Source organism: Amblyomma maculatum, chromosome 4, assembly GCF_055883805.1.
Source record: "Amblyomma maculatum isolate TAMU_Amacu chromosome 4, ASM5588380v1, whole genome shotgun sequence".
Taxonomy (NCBI): Eukaryota; Metazoa; Arthropoda; class Arachnida; order Ixodida; family Ixodidae; genus Amblyomma; species Amblyomma maculatum.
The window spans coordinates 44,560,532-44,580,591 of record NC_139347.1 but is presented as its reverse complement, the minus strand read 5'-3'; the positions used below and the strand labels follow the sequence as shown (position 1 = coordinate 44,580,591).

The 20,060-nt window shown below is 48.0% G+C and overlaps 2 protein-coding genes across 2 annotated transcripts in view; one reads left to right on the top strand and one right to left on the bottom strand.

Moving 5' to 3' along the window:
• Nucleotides 1–20,060, bottom strand: part of sgl (UDP-glucose 6-dehydrogenase sgl) — a 59,637-nt gene that overhangs the window by 35,219 nt on the left and 4,358 nt on the right. The gene's annotated exons all lie outside the window — the stretch shown is intronic.
• LOC146190884 (beta-galactosidase-like) overlaps nt 2,041–20,060 on the top strand; it is a 39,653-nt gene continuing 21,633 nt past the window's right edge. The window contains exons 1-4 of the mRNA XM_084600252.1: nt 2,041–2,241; nt 6,185–6,348; nt 11,335–11,485; nt 18,289–18,352. Of these exons, the coding sequence (XP_084456378.1) occupies nt 2,041–2,241; nt 6,185–6,348; nt 11,335–11,485; nt 18,289–18,352 (580 nt within the window). The remainder of the gene's footprint in view (nt 2,242–6,184; nt 6,349–11,334; nt 11,486–18,288; nt 18,353–20,060) is intronic.

Below are 20,060 nucleotides of genomic sequence, written 5' to 3'. Positions count from 1 at the left end.
CCACTTCCTTATCCCGCCGCGGTGGATCATTGGTTAAGACGCCCTCCCGGTTACTGAATCGGAGTACCCGGGATCAAACACGACCACCGGCGGCGGTCATGTAGAGGGAAGAGTACCTGCTCCCGGCCCTTCGGGGCTGGGCTTTAATTCCTTGCGGTAGAGGCTCCTTTGCCATTGGTTTTTCGGTATCTGTTTTGACCTTCATTTGACCTTCAAGAAGCAGGATGAGAAACTGTTGTTATGGGGTTTAGGTGTCCACATAAAAAAAAAATTCTAGACAATTTAAACCGCTACAGTTGTTGCGACTGTAGGAAGATGGAAAAGAAAATGGACGGACCTGCTACTGACTCTGTAGCTGCGCCACTTCCGCTGCCTCGTGCGGACAGAAAGGAAAACAGAGAAGAAAGAAATAAAAAGAAGAGGGAGAGAAAGACGCGCGTCGGCAACAGCCCGTCGTCCACCACCGAAGTGGTAGCGGGTGCAATGACGGCCTACAATAGATACAAATCCGCTGGCAGGCTAGCCACAAGCGGCGGTGACCTACCAGTCCCAGCCCCGTAGGGCCAGGAGCAGCCAACCTCGCACAGTATCTGTCACTCGCGGAAGCCCGCTGTCATTCTCACGGTAGACAAGGGGAATTATGAAGAGCGTTTCACGATTCGGGGCGTGGCGCAGTTGGTAAAGCGCTGGGCTGGGAATCCCAAGGGATTGAGGTTTGATTCCCGGCGGCGCCAAGGTTTATTAATTTATTCTTAACTCTCGCTCTTGAAAGCGTGACACTTCTGCTGACAACTTTCTCTCGACAACGATGAGGCTTTCGCCTTAAAATGTAGCACATATTTTCTTTTCCTATAAACCAACACACAGTGCCAGCGTGGTTAGCCATTGACCAAAGAGCCAGAGGACAGTGTGGTCACAAATATACTTTGCCTTCCACAGAGCAAGTGTGACAGTTACTGCGCCTTTCCCTTCCTGTGAACCAACCAACCAACCTTCCTTTCCCTAAAACATCTGACCGCTTGAAATGTAACCTTGTGGACCACCTTGTTGTCGCACCTTGTGGTGCGACAAAAAGGTGACCCTTTGACCTTTGCGCGACCTTTCATCTTTCAAACTTGGAGCTGAGTTTAGAGTGGAAGGGTATGTAGTAAGTAATTATACACGTGAGTGATGTCACGTCACGCAATCACGCGATGGAAATAGCCATGACATCAATCGATTAGCATAAAATTTTTCGTCCTCGTTCTTATACCCATCGCGCGATGGCGCGACATGAGTCTATAATCCAAAGTCGCTCCGATGCAAGCGAATCTGGGAATTTGACATTAAAGTAGAGGGGAAATCAGTTCTAAATATAGATCAAATCAGAATCTTAAGGCTTCATTGAGGAGAATGAATATTGCCGCGAATCATGAAAACCTTTTTTTTTTCTTTTTCGACAGTCGCCGGCATGCGGTTTATCTTTGTGAATCTAGCACTCGGCCCACTTCTGTATTATTTGTTTGTTCATGCTAGTTGTCTCGAAACGCGGCTTTGCCATTCTCTTTGTTCTGACAGATAATTCGAGATGTATCTCGAAGGATTACAGCCACGCGCTTATATTTCTACAATGTCCCCGGTTATGCTAGTCACTGTTCGTGGTTTTATCTATATGTTTTTACGCCACTTTTAAATTGAGCGCTGACGAGTGAAAAGGGCATTCTTTGTTCGACGGCCGCCGAGCACGATTGTTGCTATTGCTGCCGCCGATTGTTTAGTTCTTTTGGGGGCGCAAGTGCGCCCAACAAAGAGTTGATTCTAGTGCGATTACGCATGTCTTCTCTTTTGGTGTTTACGGCCTTGTCACCTTGTTACCACCATGCACGTGACAATATAATAATAGGACAATCTAAAGGCTAACGTGATTTGCCACGCAAATTCTTGGAATACTTAAAAGGGTCGCGCTGAAAGGACGAGGTCTGAAGGAAAGAAGCTTGTTTAAATTAATCCAATCATATGTAATAAGCCGCGTGAGCTATGCCACGCCTTTCTATAAACATCATGTCAGGGGAGAAGACGAAACTAGACTCGCTCATTCGACGGTGCATAAAGAGGGCCCTGGGCTTACCAGTTAGCACCTCGACACAGAAGCTCCTCTCTATGGGAGTGCACGATACCTGCGACGAAATAGCGGAGGCTGTCAGAATTTCGCAGCTCGCAAGGCTAAATAGAACGACGACGGACATAATTATCCTCGAAATGGTAGGCCTGCAAACAGATAGAGGAATGCAAGGCAAGTCAAGCATCCCGCAGGAATGCCTAGGCAATTTATTGATTCCCCCTTCCCTCGTAGCATGATCTCATATTCAATACAGAGAGGAGGGATAAGATGGACAGCAAGTCGGTTGCGTACATGGACGCGAGTGGCAGATCGGGTGCGGCAGTTGCCTCGGTTGTCGACGGCAGAGGGGCTCCCGTATCGGCCACCATCATTAGAAGCTGCAACACGGAAACGGCTGAATAAGTCGCGATAGCACTTGCGTGCGTTGGAACGGAAGCCAATTTCATAATTAGCGATAGCAAAACGGCCATCTGGAATTTTGGAAAGTGTAGGATGTCGCCGGAAGCGGCACATTCTGCCTAGTAGACGAATAAACAGAAAAATTCGACTCATTTGGACCCCCGCATGGATATTGGAATTGGAAAAGAGGCGACCCACGAGTTAGCCCGAGCTCTCTACCTCCGGCTACTTGTGGAACCGCTCGACTGCCAGCATCCCCGGCCTGGCAGCACTCGGCTTTTCTAGGGGTGCGCGCTTTCTTTCTTTCTTTCTTTCTTTCTTTCTTTCTTTCTTTCTTTCTTTCTTTCTTTCTTTCTTTCTTTCTTTCTTTCTTTCTTTCTTTCTTTCTTTCTTTCTTTCTTTCTTTCTTTCTTTCTTTCTTTCTTTCTTTCTTTGTCCGCACGAGGCAGCGATGTTGGCTGAGCCCGTTTGTAGGCCCGTGCATTTTCTTTTCTTCCTTCCTGCAGTCGTAACTAGAACACTGCACGGCTTACCCGAAAGCCCGGTCCCGGCCCGGCCCGCGGGCCGGTCCGGGTAGAGAACTTTATTGGCGGGCCTGGGCCGGGCACGGGTTTTACAGCCGCGGGACCGGGCCGGGCGCGGGCCTGTGAAAGGATGGGCCTGGGCCGGGCTCGGGCCTGTCAATGACCGGCTAGTTTAACCGAATACCCACCGATTTTCTTTTACGTGGTTAATAGGTGAAAGCAGAGCCAGTTGGATATATATAGCTCGGCAGGAGAGTGCACGACATTCAGTGTTTGAGTTCATATCCGCAAGCGATTTGAAGAAAAATCTGCATTAATCGACCATTCAACATCTGATAGGATATCAAATTTCCTGAGTGCAACAAATGGCACCTGCGAAAACGACACCGTGACAGACACAAATCTTCATAGTAGTATGCGTGTACAGGAGGCTTTAAAGAACTGCGCCATAACTGATGGTAACACACAGATGATATTTGCCAAGTATGGCTCCCTTAGTGGCCTGGTCAGAGCAATATGATTTGAGTGACGACCTGTGCAAACAATGAAGATTCTGCCTACTCCCCTTTACCCCCATCCATGGCCAATGAGCCTTCCTATTCAATAAAGGACGTTCAGTCAATCAATACGCAGAGCACGAAACCTCTACACTTGCAAGTTACCAGTTGAATAACTTCCCTTTGAATAGAGTATTCTTAGGTACTGCTGCTTTGTTGTTCCACTGGCCGCCGCTACGGCGGTGAACGACGGTTAATGCGACGCGCGTCTGTCTCTCTCCCCCTCACTTTCTTTTAACACGGTAGCGTTAAGGGCCCCGTGTCGCAGAAAAGTCGGTGTTGTCGTCGGCGGCCGCCGTCCCGCGTCGTCCGGCGTTGGCCGTGAGCGAAAAATCCCAGAAGCATTAATAAATAAAAACGAGTAGGAAAAATCGCCAACCTGAGGAATCGAACGTGGGCATCCGGGGTGCGAGACGAGCACGCTAACCACTCCGCCACGCCAGCTAGATGGTTTGAAATGGACAAAGGTGCGTCTATTGATTGCGGTGTTTTCTCAGAAATATGTCCCTTAGAGAAGTGTATTGTGGCGTATAATAATAATTATGAGCATGTAAATTACAGAACACGCAGTTGAGCGAGTGGCAAATTACTTTTCCGCTGTACTTCCTCTTCGCTGAAAACTTTTGAAAACCTGTAAAGGCGTATACCAGGCACCTCCCCGCCGTGATGCAGTGGATAGGGTGCTCGACTGCTGTGCCCAAGGATGCGGTACCGAATACCGGCCGTGTCATAGCCCGAGTCGCTTTGGGACGTCAAACCCCATGAACATGCAAATCAAACCGAACCGAACCTTTAAAGGCGGAACTTAAGTGTCCTCAAATTATTTACCTGCTTAACTCTATAGACAGACAGATCCAACTACCAACAAGCGTGGTCAACCCCTTCGTATCGTTCAACTTGACTGATTAGCATTTGCGAATCTGATAATCTAGTTAAGAAAATGAGCGTTTCCTAGTTTTGTTGAGTTTACCTTTTGCCGTCGAGGTTCGGGCTCAGCGTTGCTGTTATAATTACAGGATGAAGATCAAATTTCACTCTGCTGGTTGGCCCCGACATTACAGGGCCTTCGGATTGCTGGCTGCAGTCTGGGTGGCCTTCATCATTTATTTCACCTCGCAGAGATGGATGAAGCCAGGAGTGGTAAGGATTAAGCATTTGAGACAAACTGCTTTAATAAAATAAACTTCTAGACTCAACACATCTCACCCCGTCAACAGCGCCGCCCACATGGCCCTGCGCCCGTTACGATCGCTGAGACATCCCAGAATATCGCGCAGTCTGGGATCTTTGACCTTACTTGAAGGTCTGAGGCCTTATAACAAACAAACAAACAAACAAACAAACAAACAAACAAACAAACAAACAAACAAACAAACAAACAAACAAACAAACAAACAAACAAACAAACAAACAAACAAACAAACAAACAAACAAACAAACAAACAAACAAACAAACAAACAAACAAACAAACAAACAAACAAACAAACAAACAAACAAACAAACAAACAAACAAACAAACAAACAAGAAGTATGGCTAGTATAGTGGCACCAGCTTTCGTTCAGTTTAGCGTGTTGCAGCGTAAACGCTTGGCAATTGCTTATTTCGTTCGAAGGTTGCCTTGCAAGGTATGTAGCCACCTGCTGTAAAGCGGTGCCAGCGAACGGTCGGGTGTCGTACTTATGCCGCTCTGATCAATGGGCTAAGGCTGCGAAGAATGCCGAGAGCTGCTATGATCAATTTAGTAGCGTCGGCTGTCACCATCTTTATAGCTATCATCGTCATTAGATAATTTTCGTCAACTTCCGAGCTGGGACCTGGCTCCGGTCGTGTCAGAGCCCGTGTTTCCACATATTTTTCCATCAACAGTGAGGCCCTCCAGCTGCTGCTGCTCTATGCCAGCAAATTTCCTGACATCTTAACCTCATCGACCTTAAGCCAACTTCAGTAGCACTTCCCTAACACTATGTCAATTGAGATGGGCTCTAATCTGCTAAAATTGCGTCTGGCAATGAGACATTCTTCTACTCCGAACTGTAATTCCCTACCATAACCTGCGTTGATATGGACAGTCCGTTGTTCATGAGCGCTCATCAATGCACATAGCTGCGCTATTACAGGGGGTTGAGACAAGGCTGTTTAAAGAGGAGTTTGGGGCTCTTGTGTGTGGCATTATCGTTGCAGGGAAGAGACGCACATGCGCAGGAATGTCCATTTTTCATCCTTGAAACTTTTTTCTCGGTAGCATTAGTGTATATTGTACATGAACCCTTATATATACGTATATGTTTCAATAGAATTTAATACATTGTTTTGCCACGCATATATGGAGTATGCATCTACGTCACAGTGGGGGCCATTTTATGACGCATGCATGTAGCACGGCGAATGCTTCAGACACATCCAATCGGCTTATCGTTATCTGTTCCAGCTTGCACTGCTGAAGCTCTACTCCGCACCACAAAATGGAGCCATGACATTACTATACTAATTCTTATGGCATACGTTGTTTATTATTAGAGATTATTTTTATTTCGATGAATAGTACAGGTGCTGTATGGCGTGTATGTTGGATTTTGCGAGCTGATTATTTTCCTCTTCCAGCCGCGTCGAGTGTTTGCCGTCGACTACAAGCGGAACGCCTTTGTGCTACGAGGAAAACCAGTGCAGATAATGTCGGGTGCCATACACTACTTTAGGATTCTGCCAGAGCTCTGGATGGACCGCCTCAGCACCATGCAGGCGTCTGGCTTGAACACCATTGATACGTATGAGTCATTTTTTGTCATTTATTCATGTTTTTGAGGCTCATCACACCATTCATTCTGATGCCTCAACGTCACTATGCCACTATGTTCAGAAGCGGAAGAAGCTTGTGCATCTGGCATCGTCATAAAGCGGTGCGCCAGCACAGCTCAAAACAAATTAAAGCCTATTTGCCTAGTTAATCAAATACGAAGTAGGTGCGTAGCAATGATTACGCACATACCGGAAGGCCCGGCTCCAGTCAAAAGCGCGGCGCACAGCTCGGAGCCTAGGTAGAGGGAGTAACCGCGCACACACGTCTGCTGTTCGTGAAGGCGAAGAAGCGACTGACTCTCCGCGCATGCGTCGAATGCGCGCGCATCGAAGCACGCACCCTACTTAAAAACTGATTGATTTATAGGAAAGGAAAGGCGCTGTAACTGTCTCATTTGTTTGCTGTGGACACCTCAACCGCGCCTTAAGGGAAGGGATGGTGGAAAGAGAGAAAGAGGAGCCGTAGTGGAGGGCTACGGAGTAATTTGGCCACCTGGGGATCTTTAACGTGCGCTGACATCGCACAGCACACGGACGCCTCTTCGTTTCGCCTCCATCGAAACGCAGCCGCCGTGGTCGGGTTCGAACCCGGGTACTCCGGCACAGTAGTCGGGCGTCTTACCACTGCACCATCCCGGCACGCACCCTACTGATTTATTTACTGATTTAGATTACTGATTTATTTATAGGAAGGGAAAGGCGCGGTAACTGTCTCACTTGTTTTCTGTGGACACCGCAACCGCGCCGTAAGGGAAGGGAGGAAGGCTGGAGTGAAAGAGGAAAGAGAGAAAGAGGAGCCGTAGTGGAGGGCTACGGAGTAATTTCGACCACCTGGGGATCTTTAACGTGCGCTGACATCGCACAGCACACGACGCCTCTTCGTTTCGCCTGCACGCACCCTACTTCGGGCCTCAAACTCAGAGAGAGAGAGAGAGAGAGAGAGAGAGAGAGAGAGAGCAGGCGTCGGAGCGCCACCAGCGAAATTCGTGATTGGGACCAGAGTGATACGCATTAAAGTGTGAAAGTACTCCGGTTCGAATCTGACCTCCGGCGGCTGCGTTTTGATGGAAGCGAAACGGACAGGCATCCGTGTGCTTAGCGATTTCAGTACACGTTAAAGATCCCCAGGTGGTCGAAAAAATTCCGCAGCCCTCCACTACGGCTCCTCTTTATTTCCACTTTCACTCTACCTTCATCTCTCCCCTTACGGCGCGGTTTAGGCATCCACATAAACAAGTGTGACAGATAGTGCGCCTTTCCTTGCCCAATAACCCCGCCGGGGTGGCGCAGTGGTTAGGGTGCTCGACTACTGTGCCCAAGGACGCGGGATCAAATCCCGGCCTTGGCGGCCGTTTTTCGATGGAGGCGAAAAGCTAGGCGCCTGTGCGCTGTGCGATGTCAGTGCATGTTAAAGAACCCCAGGAGGCCGAAATCTCCGGACTCCTCCACTACGGAGTCCTTCATAGCCTGAGTCGCTTTGGGACGTTAAACCTCAAAATCAAATCCAAACCTTTCCTAATACGGTTCCTCTGTATGTCTTTCGACCTTCACTCCCACTTTCCTCCCTTCTCTTAGGGGGGGGGGGGGAGGTGGTGAAGGCCGTTCCTGGCCCTAGGGGGCTGGGATGGTAGGTGAACGCCGCTTGCGGCGGGGGTTACCCAGCCACCGAATTTTTATCTGTTGTAGGCCGTCATTGCACCCGCCACCGCTTAGGTGGTGGACACCGTGGTGGTGGACGACGGCTGTTGCTGCGCGCGTCTTTCTCTCACTACTCTTTTTCTTTCCTTCTCTACTTTCTCTCTTCTGTCCAGGGAGGGTCGTATTCGGAAAGAGTGTTTTCTTTGTGATTACGACGTAAACCTTATAGGTATAGACCAACACCGTGTTTACAAACAAAGGGGGCGCTCGCGGCGCCGCAGCCGACTGGGGGTGAAAAATAGGCTTAGCGTCCATAGGAATACATGGAATCGAAATATTCCAAAGCAGTTTTCTCATTTAACGGGGCACCTGTGATGTCTTTATTCGGTACAAAGCAACTATGAACATCCTTGAACAGATCGTCAAAATATGAAATCTCATTACCGAGGCGAAGTATTTTTAAAATACCGCGAAACATGGGGTGAGAGTTGGCAGGGCGACCCGTAGAAATACATGTAAACACAACTTACCGCAACATGTTTCTCATTTCGCAGAGCATCAGAAGTGGTGGCCGGTCGTTAAACGTTGACCAGCGCTTCGAAGAAGTGTGTGATAAAGTATGGAGCGTCTTTACGGAGGCAGTCTACTTTTAAAACTCCCCGAATAACCTGTGTTATGAATCCAGACACCGCCAAATGGCAAGCTGAGTGTAGCGAATCGCGCAGTTTTGCTTACAGTCTGATATGCTGCCGCATGGAGTAAATAAGCTTGATAATACTGTCGCTCCAGTGATACGTGCTAGACAGAATCACATTTAAAAAGCAGTTGTCAAACTCCATACGACAATATGAACCGAACGAGATTCGCGCATTGCTGCAGACGACAGAGTAGCTGGCGATACCCACCGCGGCCGCCTCCAGCTCCGGAGCGTCTGCTAGCGACAGTGGGTGGTGCACAGTCGTCTGCAACTGTGCGCGGTCAGTTTATCGCGCTGTGAGCGGTCCCGCAAGTCGTGAGACTTGCATTAGTTGCAAGAGAATGTAGTGTGTCATACAACATGACATCGGGGTCGTACAAGACGTTCACCAAAACATGAGAAGGGTTCAACGCTGCTGAACGGAGCACAATGTTGCGGTAAGTTGTGATGTATTTCTATGGGTCGCCCTCTCAACTCGCACCCCCATACGTTTCGCGGTGTTTTAAAAATACTTCGCCTCGGTAATGAGATTTCATACTTTCACGATCTGTTTTAGGATGATCATGGTTGCTCTGTGCTAAATAACGACATCGTATGTGCCCTGTGAAATGAGAAAACTGTTTTGAAATCTTTCACTTCCATGTATTCCTATGGGTGTTAACCCTACTTTTCACCCCCAGTCGGACCACGCTAGCGACAGAAGCGCCACCGCATCGTGCTTACGTCACAGATCGGTGTTGGTCTATAGGGAACCAAAGCTGGAGTTTGCTCCGCGACGCCAGCGCTCGGTTTCCAGCGGAGCGGAGAGGAACTACAAAACCTACGCGCATCCGCGCCCGCGCTGCGCGCGGCTGTCTGCGGAGTCTGCGCAGCCCGCTCGCTCGGGAGCGCGTGCTACAGGCAGCCGCACGTGCAAGCGGAGCGGGAGAAGGAGAGTGAGGACGAGGGGGGATGGTCGTGCGTCTGTGCGCGCAAAGCCGGCGCTCTTTGCCAGTGGTGTTTCTTATTTTTGCTTTTTTCTGTGCCCCGGCTGACATAGAGGCTGGCTGGAGGCACGCTTTTCATCGGTGTTTTCGAAAGTGAGAAATTATGATTAATTGATCGCCGCGGACATTGTTTCCAAAGAGCGCTTGGTGGCGGGCTCAGACAAAAAAAAAAACATGAACGCGAATTCGGTACTCGAAGGCAGAGGCAAGCGACAGGTATCTTGAAGGACTTGAGGCGGCACCTCTTGATGTCTCTTACATGTTGTTCAGAGAATGAAGAGTCCAGCCTTCTCGTTGAGAATTGATACGCGTGTACACAGCGACGAGTGCTCCGGGCGCTGGTTGGGGAGCTTCCTTTCCATTTGTGACTGCTCACTTGAAAGGGGCCTATTCAACTCTTTGGGGACAGACGTTTTAGGCGATGCTGCCGGCGCCGTGGTGCCTGCCTTCGGCGCGTTTAGGACGCGTTCCCTACAAAGGCACAAAACATGCCGCCTTACCCTTTGGTTCCTGCTGACAGCGGTCAGGGAGAGTTCGCTGCTGTGGCGCTGCCATCCGAAATCAATCACTTATCTACCTTTAACGACGAGAGGTTTCTTAACGACCTGGATCACTGACGAGAAGCCGAGGCATGCCATTCTTTCGGCAGTTTCCTCTCTCCGTGAGACGAAGAGCGAGGAAATGCCTGACGACTTTTCATGCAGGCGGGGACATCTCTCCCAGTAAACCTTTGTCTTCTTAATTCCACAGCTACGCTGTGCAATCCCTAGTTCAGTTATCTCCTCTAGCGAATGCGCAGTTTTGAGCTCCCGAAGCAGGATCGCATATGAGGATAGGACGATTAACGTATGTTTTCCCTTTATAAGCGCCGAGTGATGGCATTAATGACATATATCTGTTTCTTGAGGCCGACTTGGTTCTGTGATGGCTGCTGCGGCACCGCCAGTTGTGCGAGATACGAGCGGTACGAGATACCTAAAAAAAAAACCGACAACCATCGTTTCAACACGAAAGAGAGAAAAACACTTTCACGAGTTTTGCGAAAAAGCGCGCCGTCACTTTTCCATTCCAGTTTTTTTTTTTTCTAGCCCCCTTTGTTGGAGCGCGACGGCGGCCAGAATGCGGCCGGAGGAGGAGAGCAACAACCGAGCGCGCGCGCGCAAACACGTGCTGGAGAGCAGCGCGGAGCAGACGACAGCATGCTTTTCTATGCGGCGGAGAGCAGACGACGCGGCCGCACTGCGCGTAGGTTTTGACGGGATCTCCATGGAGGGCGCTGACGCACAGAGCGGCGCAGCGCCCCCTGGCCCAGGTTTTCTCCCCTATAGGCCAACTTTTGTTTATCCCTAAGAGTTCCTTTAGGCCAGTCGTCCCGTGTTGCCCTGCCCTGTCAATGAAATACGTAGATTGCGGCCGGATAGAGTCACTCATGTGGTGAACTAACCAAGCCTTTAAGGTATTCGCGCAACCGTAAAAAAGTAATACGTGGATAAGAGGACGCCTTAGAGATTTGCATCACGCCATAGGCCCATGGATCTCGCATGTTTGGGGTGTAGCGTCGGGTGTTCACATAGAAAATCCTTTGTGGTGGAAAAATCCTTTATGGGAAAACGTTTTATGGTTTGCCCGTGCAGCTACGTCGAGTGGAGCAGCCACGAACCCGAAGAAGGCCAGTTCGACTTCGAAGGGCAGCAGGACCTGGTTCGATTCCTGCGAATCGCTCACTCCTTGGGCTTTATGGTCATCCTCCGACCCGGCCCGTACATCTGCGCCGAACGGGACTTGGTGAGCAGCCCAGATCTGGGCTTGCCTATTATGCCGATTCTTTGCCTTTACGTTCTCTTCCTTCCCCGTCGTCTGCTGCGCCTATACGTGGACGATTCCGAAGTCAATGGTTAGAAAATTTTTTGTTTAGTCAGTCATGAAAAAGGAAACGAAGAAATGCACTTACTGAAGTGAAATAAGATGTAATTGACACTTTTGATTCCATATTGGTTCTTTCTTAACATTTATAACGAAACTGAGAGACGATAGTCGCATTTTAAAGTGTAGATGGTATGGTGTAGTCTGCACGATAGATGGCCCCGAAAGAGCACTTCTAACCGTTTTGACTGGGTCACGTGACTGCATTATTTCGTTTCCAGTGTCAGATCCATGGCGGCGTGGCGTGGTTCTAGCCGGTGAGAGAGGGTAAAGGAATACAGATGCACTAGAAGTGAAACAGAAGTGGAACGTCAGAGTCCTTTAATACCACTTTATGGTCATGAAACTTCTCCGTCACTATATATATATATATATACACACACACACACACACACACACACACGCACACACACACACACACACACACACACACACACACACACACACACACACACACACACACACACACACACACACACACACACACACACACACACACACACACACACACACACACACACACACACACACACACACACACACACACACACACACACACACACACACACACACACACACACACACACACACACACACACACACACACACACACACACACACACACACACACACACACACACACACACACACACACACACACACACATGGGAGAGTTTGGTATGCTGCCCAGAGCGGCTGCACAGCGGTGCTGGCGACAATGTAATGGTAGCGGCAGGAATAAATGATATTTTAAAAGGTGACGGTGCGAGAGTAGTGGAGCAGTTGGCACAGGGAGTGGGAGATTTGCGTGCAGTAGCTCCAAGGGTGCAGATTTTAGTATGCGCAGTACCAGAATTAGACAATTAAGCCCAGAGATGCGTTTCGAACAGATATCAACGAGGAAGTACGTAGAGCAGGCCCTGGCAAGGAATTTCAGCGAAAAGGTAGGCACTAAGGCTGGCGCCTGACAGGTCGTGCGGCAGCTTTTTTAGGTGTCTGCGGTTGTTCCGAGCGTAGGGTGTCACAATGAAGCAGAATATGTCATGCTGGAGAACAACTCCAACCAACCGACCAAAGAAGACGTAGGAAGAAAGCTAAAAAATAAATAAATTTAACTCCATTATCCATACATAAACATTCAAAGGTGGCAGAAAGAGAACGAAGTGGTTGAAATTTCTATTTATAGTTAAGAGATGATGAAGTCGGTGTATATTCAATGTGCAAGACACGTCAGAGACCTGGAAGAGCCACCGGTTATCGAAGGCTGTGTTTGGGAAGAGTGCAACAGAACGACAACCGAGAAGAAGGTTAGTAGTGTTGATATACTGATACACCTAAGAACCAATTGGCAAATGGTAAAACCAGCTTGCAAAAAACATGTCTGGGTTTCAGGAACAATAGCAGGTAGAAAGGTATGGCTAGGGGTAGCCTATTTATGGACTAGGGGACCAATGTAAACAGGAAAACAGGGATCTAGTTAAATGTCTCAGTGAAGATACCAAACAGTTTGGAGAAGGGGTCGCGATAACTTTACTGGGTAATATGAATCGGCACATTGCGGGTCTGGATGGATACAATGACGGCAACGAGAAGTTAATGCTAGAAATATTTGAGCAGTTTAACCTAGTTATTGGGAATAGAGAAAGGAATTGCGAAGGCCAGATCATGTTGGAATTCCGGAATAGGCAAACGACATTTATTACTGCTTGATATCACCAGGAATCTGCAATATTTGAAGATGAAAATATATGAGGAAGGCTCGTACAGCCTAGGAAGTGACTATAAACTTGCAGATGTGACACCTGGTCGAAAGGAAAAATTAGGAAGAACAAAGAGCAAACGCAAATTTAACCGAAAAACAACTAGAGCTAATAGCATCGGGCTTTGAGGAAACGATAGAGGAACACCCCATGGAGGAGTGGGATTATAATAAGTTAGAACAACTCATCCGTACAAAAATTGTACAAGTAAAAGAATCAAATTGGCGGACAGGTAGGAGCACTCCTCGAAGCTGATTGAAAAGGGAAATTAAACAGGCAATCATACGAAGACGGATGGCTTCCAGAGAGCACAGAGAAGCTAAGAAACTGCAGATATCTCAAGAGGAAAGAAACAGAAACTGGGAATCCTATCGACAAAATAATTTTGAAATGCTGATACTTGTGCAGAGTAAAATAAAACAGCACACCGATCGTTGGATGACCGAAGTGCGCGACTCAACTAAAGAGGAGGCAAATAAATTCTGGAGCCATATAAACTGCCAGTGTAAGAGAAATCATTGGGAGCAGGAACAGATTCAGGACGCCGAGGGAAGGTGCCTAGAGAGGGATGATGCCATAGACTATATTACATCAATTATTGCCGAACAATTTAGGCACAATGATAGGGTAATCTCCCCGAATGAAGAAACTGTATAAGATAGCATGAAGGAAAGAAGCTTACAAATGACAAATTTTAACTGGCAGAAGGCGGAGACAAATATTACTTTGCGTACAGCCATAGGAATGGACGAAATTCCAATCAAGCTAATTAATGGGCTTTGTCCCTGAAACAAGGACATGTTGTTAAAGGCATCGTAATCAGTCATAACAAATAAAAAAATTCTGGACAGCTGGCGACTGAGTAGAATGAATTTAATATATAAAGGAAAAGGAGTTAGGAAGAACTTTAAATCATATATAACGATTACGATAACATTAGTTACGAACAGGTGCGAGCATAAGTAAACGAAGCACGTTTTTCCGTTCAAATTGAAATCACTCCTTCTGCACTGGAGATAACAAATAGTGCGCCTTTCTCTTACCCTCATTCGAAGCTAAATAAATACGTTGCACATTTTGTGCCAGTCTCTCATCAAAACCATTCCAAACCATGCCAGAGAATTCTTTCGCACGTCTTAACCGATTTAAGCACAGTTGAAACCCGCCTAATTCTACGCGGGCATCATTGCCGGGAATTGACATCCAGTCAACGGTCACCAAATGCGTCGGACAAAATACACACTATCGCGTCCAATATTAGGCGGTGCCTATAATCGAATCACAATATTTGGAAAGAGTAGGTAACAAACAAGGACGGCGCTCCAGTTCTTGTAAACCTACCTAGGCCATGTACATTAGCAGCATATTGGTCAACGTTTTGTTTGTTTATTGCTCAATGAAGTCATTTATTCGTGGATGATACGTCGTGTAGTGGCAAAAAATTGTTGCGAACATACGCATTACCACCTCGACGACATTTGCATTGAACTGGCGGCCGCAGTCACTTTTCGCCTGCGATGGTCCATGCCGTAAGATCACTGTGCGGAGAGACCACTATGCGGAGCAGAAACTATGCAGAGCAGATACAGTGTACCCTATGAGAAAGCGGCCGTTTCACAGTACCGAGTGAACTAATTTGCGCGGGCGACAATCCAACGATTGCCACATCAAGACTGGACGCGAACCTAGCAGGTCGATGCTGACTTAGTCGATGGGAGCTCTGGGAGGCGGTACAAGGATGTTTGTGATGTTTGTGACGCTGGCTCTGCGTGCAACTGGCTGCGTATTGCGACATTTCATTGATCGATCGCATCTTAGGCCAGTAAAATAATTTGTGGACACGGCGAAGCATGCCAGCCGATCCGACATGACCAGAAGAGGGGCCGTCACGCAGTACGCGCAAAAGAGATTCGCAGAGGCTTTTGGGAACTACAGGTTGTAATTGTGGACCTACTAAAGTAGCTCTTCCAGAGGAGACCCCCCACCCCTCCGTGGTGGTGCAGTAGTTACGGCACTCGACTACTGTTCCTAAGGATGCAGGATTGAATCCAGGCCGCGGCGGCCGCTTTTCGATGGAGGCGAAAAGCAAGACGCCCGTGTGCTGTGAGATGTCAGTGCACGTCAAAGAACGCCAGGGGGTCGAAATTTCCGGAGCCCTCCATAAAATTTCCGGAAACCCCATAAAGGAAAGCCCCGTGCATACGAAAAGTATTGCCCATCCCGTAATCGATAATAGGTGTAAGCACGCAATCATAGCACGTTCTCTGTAGAGCTGAACAGTCTTCCGTTGTGGCGTAAACTCACATAGCGATAGCGTTCCGCAAGTCATTTCCTACTTCTCCTTTTATCAGGCTCCGTTGTTCTGCTTAAGTAGTTTTGACGGTGACAGTATTGAACTGCAGAACGATGCAGAAGCGCACGCGTACACAACGCGACGCAGGCTTGACAAGAATGTAGGAGAAGCAGCGCTTTCACGTTTTCCCTGAGCGTGTAGCACCCACCTGCCAAAGAAGGAAACGCCATGAGCTGACGCCGCAACACAGTGAAAGATTCAATTCCGAATCCCCAAACACGCTTAGAAGTTCTGCCACTTCGGTCACCGGTGTCGGGACTGTTATACGTGCATGTGTGGCACTGTGAAGCCCATCAATGGGAAGGGTCGGAAGCCTTAGTTAGCGGAGAACTTGTCTGGTTAAACCTCGTTCGTTGCCGGGACGTTCGCATTTCGGCTCCCGGATGAAAGAAAATCAGTACCCGGATGATGGCAGAATGGTGCCCGGATGAAGAGAAATCGGTGCCTGGATGTTCGCTCTAGCTGTTGACACGGAGTCACTTCAAGGTCTCCGGAAACGGGAGCTAAAAACATTTCACGCTTAAAAAACAGCCGGTGTCCCGAGGGTTCTGCGGGGTGTTGGAGAGGTTTGAGAACAATATCGTTTTGCTTTTCTGAATGAACACTTGAAGGCCCGGAAACTCCATCACCAGGACGGAACTGTGATTGTCGAAGTTATCGGCATCGCACACAGCTGTGGCTAAGGGAAGCCGTGGATATTGAGTACTTACAAAATAAGGTTCTTATTCACAGACAGTAATAACAGCATTTGGAGGCATTTTCATGAGGCACAGGGGCTGTGGGCGGTGTGCGTGTGCATGCTCTCAGAACATTTTTAGCAGAACGATACAGAATAAGGTGTGTCAGCATTTTTTTGGAAGCTGGTGGGATTTCCTGAAGCTAGAATGCCGAGAAGCCTTGAAATGAAGCATTTCATAACGTGGATTTGGTTTGGTTTATCAGGTTTAATGCCCGAAAGCGACTCAGTCTGTGAGAGACGCCGCAGTAGAGGGCTCTGGAAATTTCGACCATCTGTGGTTCTTGAACGTGCACTGACATCGCACAGCACACGGGTGCTTAGCTTTCCGCCTCCATTGGAAAGTGGCCGATACAGTCGGTACACGTTTGAGAAGTGTATGCTAGTTTTAAAAGAGAAATTGCACGGGTTCTTCAAAAATGTCAAGAACAAACACACAAACAAACAAAAACAAGAAAATAATTCAAAGAGTGGAAACTAAAACGGCAAGATCTGAAAAACCTTTCTTCTAAAAATGTAGACGGATGATAGAAACGACATGATTTTATGCGGACGTTTTTTTTTTTTTTTTTTTTTTAAATACAAGCAGCGAGCCGAATAATGAGACTTGGATGCTTAAGTATTCAGATTACTGCATCCTGTCATGTTCTGGCGACGGCAGATCTTTAGCCAGGAAGGCAACGAAATACTTTTGTAGGAAACTATTTATGGGTTGACTTGCGTCCTGAAAAGAAACGTAAACTCGGTAGTGGCGATAGCAGGAAACGTGCTCGGCGGTTGTCGAACTGCACAATAATGGCCGCTGCTGTCGGCAGCGCTCAATTCAAAACCGGCGAAGAAACATCAATCTAAACTCGCCAAGGGCCCCTAGAATGGTCTGGAACTATGTTGAAGCTGTCGCACGTGGCGGCGAACATTCGAGATAAATCTCGGGGCATCCTGCGCTACGAAAAATTGACAAAGCCGTGCTCAGCGACAATGAGGGGGATCAAACCGAAGTGGTGGCCTTGTCTTAGAACATCCATCTCGCATTCCGGAGGTACCAGGTTCGATTCCTGCTGCCGCCAGATGCCTACCTGTTTACAATGAGAAAAATTTCCCCCGGCCTGGCGTTCGTCTCTTCTGGGTTGAAATGCTTATAAAAGAGGTCATGGGCCAACCCTCATCATTCTAGGATGAGGGCTGGCCCATGCTGGATGCTAACAAGGTGCGCAGTTAGCAATATAATTTACAAGCGCTTTCTTCTGGAACAGTTCCTCAGATTTATCGCCGAAATATTAAGGTTGAGGTGATACTAAGCGAAAGTCGCCACAAACAATATTCAAGACGAAACGATACATATATTCTTTGTGACCTATATAGAAGCGGGATATAAATACAAATGGAGCAATATTTAGGACTTGTTGCTTTATAGCTGTGTCATTGCTTGCTGATACGTATAAATAACACATCTCAAAGCAGCCCCAAAATCCTCAACCGAGATTTGTGTGCAAATGTTTGGCTCCGTTGCCAGTTTCTTTAAAAACAATTTAAGCATTACAAAACAACCTATGCCTTTAATGCATGCATCAGCTGCTGTATGTTTCTTTCGGCTTGTGCCAATTTGTGGTGGCATTATTTTACGCTCGAGCGGTGCTAATAAAAAATAGCGGTGGGAGTTCGTGACTAATCTGATGCTGTCATTCTCCCACCCACAATTTTTTGCTTTACCGTTGGTGACATTAGAACGAGTAATTGTCATATTGCGGCGATTTGAAAACAATTGATCAAATTCGTTATGTACTGCTTGACTGTACGCCTTATCGTTTCATTGTAGGGAGGCTTGCCATACTGGTTGCTACGCTACGACACAAATATTAACCTGCGGACCTCGGACAAAAGTGAGCACGTTGCACATTGTGCAAAATAATCCGAAATATCACTTTTCCGTACACATTTGGTGAACTGGACGGCGCTTTTTTTTTTTTTTTTTTGCGTGCAAAATTTTTTTTTGTCTCCGAGACTCGAACAAAACAGAAGTTTATCTGCCCATCAGAGGGCAGACACTTTTCCAGTGGTGCTAGAGCAAGATGTCTATTATGCCAGATCTCGCTGTCATCCGGTGGGGCAATTTGACCTTGAAGCCAGGAACTTTCAGTTTGGGTTAAAGTTAAGTAGGCCACCTAATACTGCGTTTGCCAATTAACCCAAGGACCTTTTACCTTTGACCTCTAACCTTTGACCTTAACCTGTGATTTTGATTTTTGACCTTTGATATGGAAGCTCGACAACAAGCGTAGCCAAGTCAGAGCTGTCACTCTGTAGCTAGGTTTAGAAGAGTTCAACCTCCCTATTGTTTTTTAATGCGGGCGACCAGTTGTGTGCAGCACTTAACGGGGACCAAGAGAAATGCGCTTTGACTGCGTTTTTTAACTGGTTATATTTCGCGCTACTAGGTTCGTTCGTCATCTTCATCACATTCCAAATGTTAAATGGCTTTTTGTTTTTGCACTTAGCCAGCACTAGTGGCACGCTAGCGAGTTGGAAATGGAGTCGTTGACGAAGGCGGCCCCTCGAGCTTCGAAAGCAGCGCAGTTCTATGAATTAAAGCTAATGAAGGCAGCGGCGCGTACCACAGCCACACAATCTGATCAATACCTGTGTGGGGCTGTGTCCTATTTGATGCGTCGTAAAATGTGCCACGTTCTTCCTGCAGTGCATTTTATGCTTCCAACTCCTCTCGAGTTGACACACTGACACGAGGCCTGCGTGAGCAGAATTTTAGTGCGTGCTCCGGATTGGCCAGTCTAACGTTGTAACGATCAGCTATAGCGGCGCATCTTGCTTTTGAGCTATCTGGATCGAAAGCACCACAGGTACCAGTGCTGTGAGGCTAGTTGTGGCGCTTAATGTTAAGCTCGCGGACCAGTTTTCAAGCCTTATTCGGGCATTTCTTTTTTGGCGCGAAAGCTTCACTATGCTACCTCGGATAGCCGTCGGTGACCGTACGGTTTTCACCTTTAGATGAGCTTAGAGGTCAAACCCTAATAGAGTATTCCGGAGCCCTGAAAGGAGACATGCCGTCGTTGCCCGAGTAGAGTTGGGCCCTGCTGCGAGGCAAGTGCGGTAGCACTGGAGGCTATAGGGCCCTGCTGCTGCGCCAGGGAGGCTAGTCGTCGCTCCCCCTTCCGCAAGCGCGCGTCAGGAAGGAAGGCGAGGAGGACGCCAGCGTAGCGGCCTGATGGCGGGGCAGAGATAGGCGGCTGCTGCTGCAACGCATGACTGTGGGTGCGTGTGCTCGGGCTTTGCGGCAGCGGGGCGAAGGTGGTGCACTTGAATAAAGACAGTATAGATACTCATAACAAATGCACAATCTTTAATCCACACTTCCAGTTCATAAACAGCGACAGGGACAGCAACATCATCGCGAAAAGGCTTTCGCCTCGCCACACTCTCCTTCGCGCCTCAAGCTCACGGAGAGAGAGCAGGCGTCGCACCGCTACAAGCGAAATCCGCGACCGCGGGCAGAAGTGCCACGCACTAAAAAGCTTTCGCTATCAACCAGGGTCAATCAAAGTTAAACCACAACCAATTTTTTAAGGCGAAAGC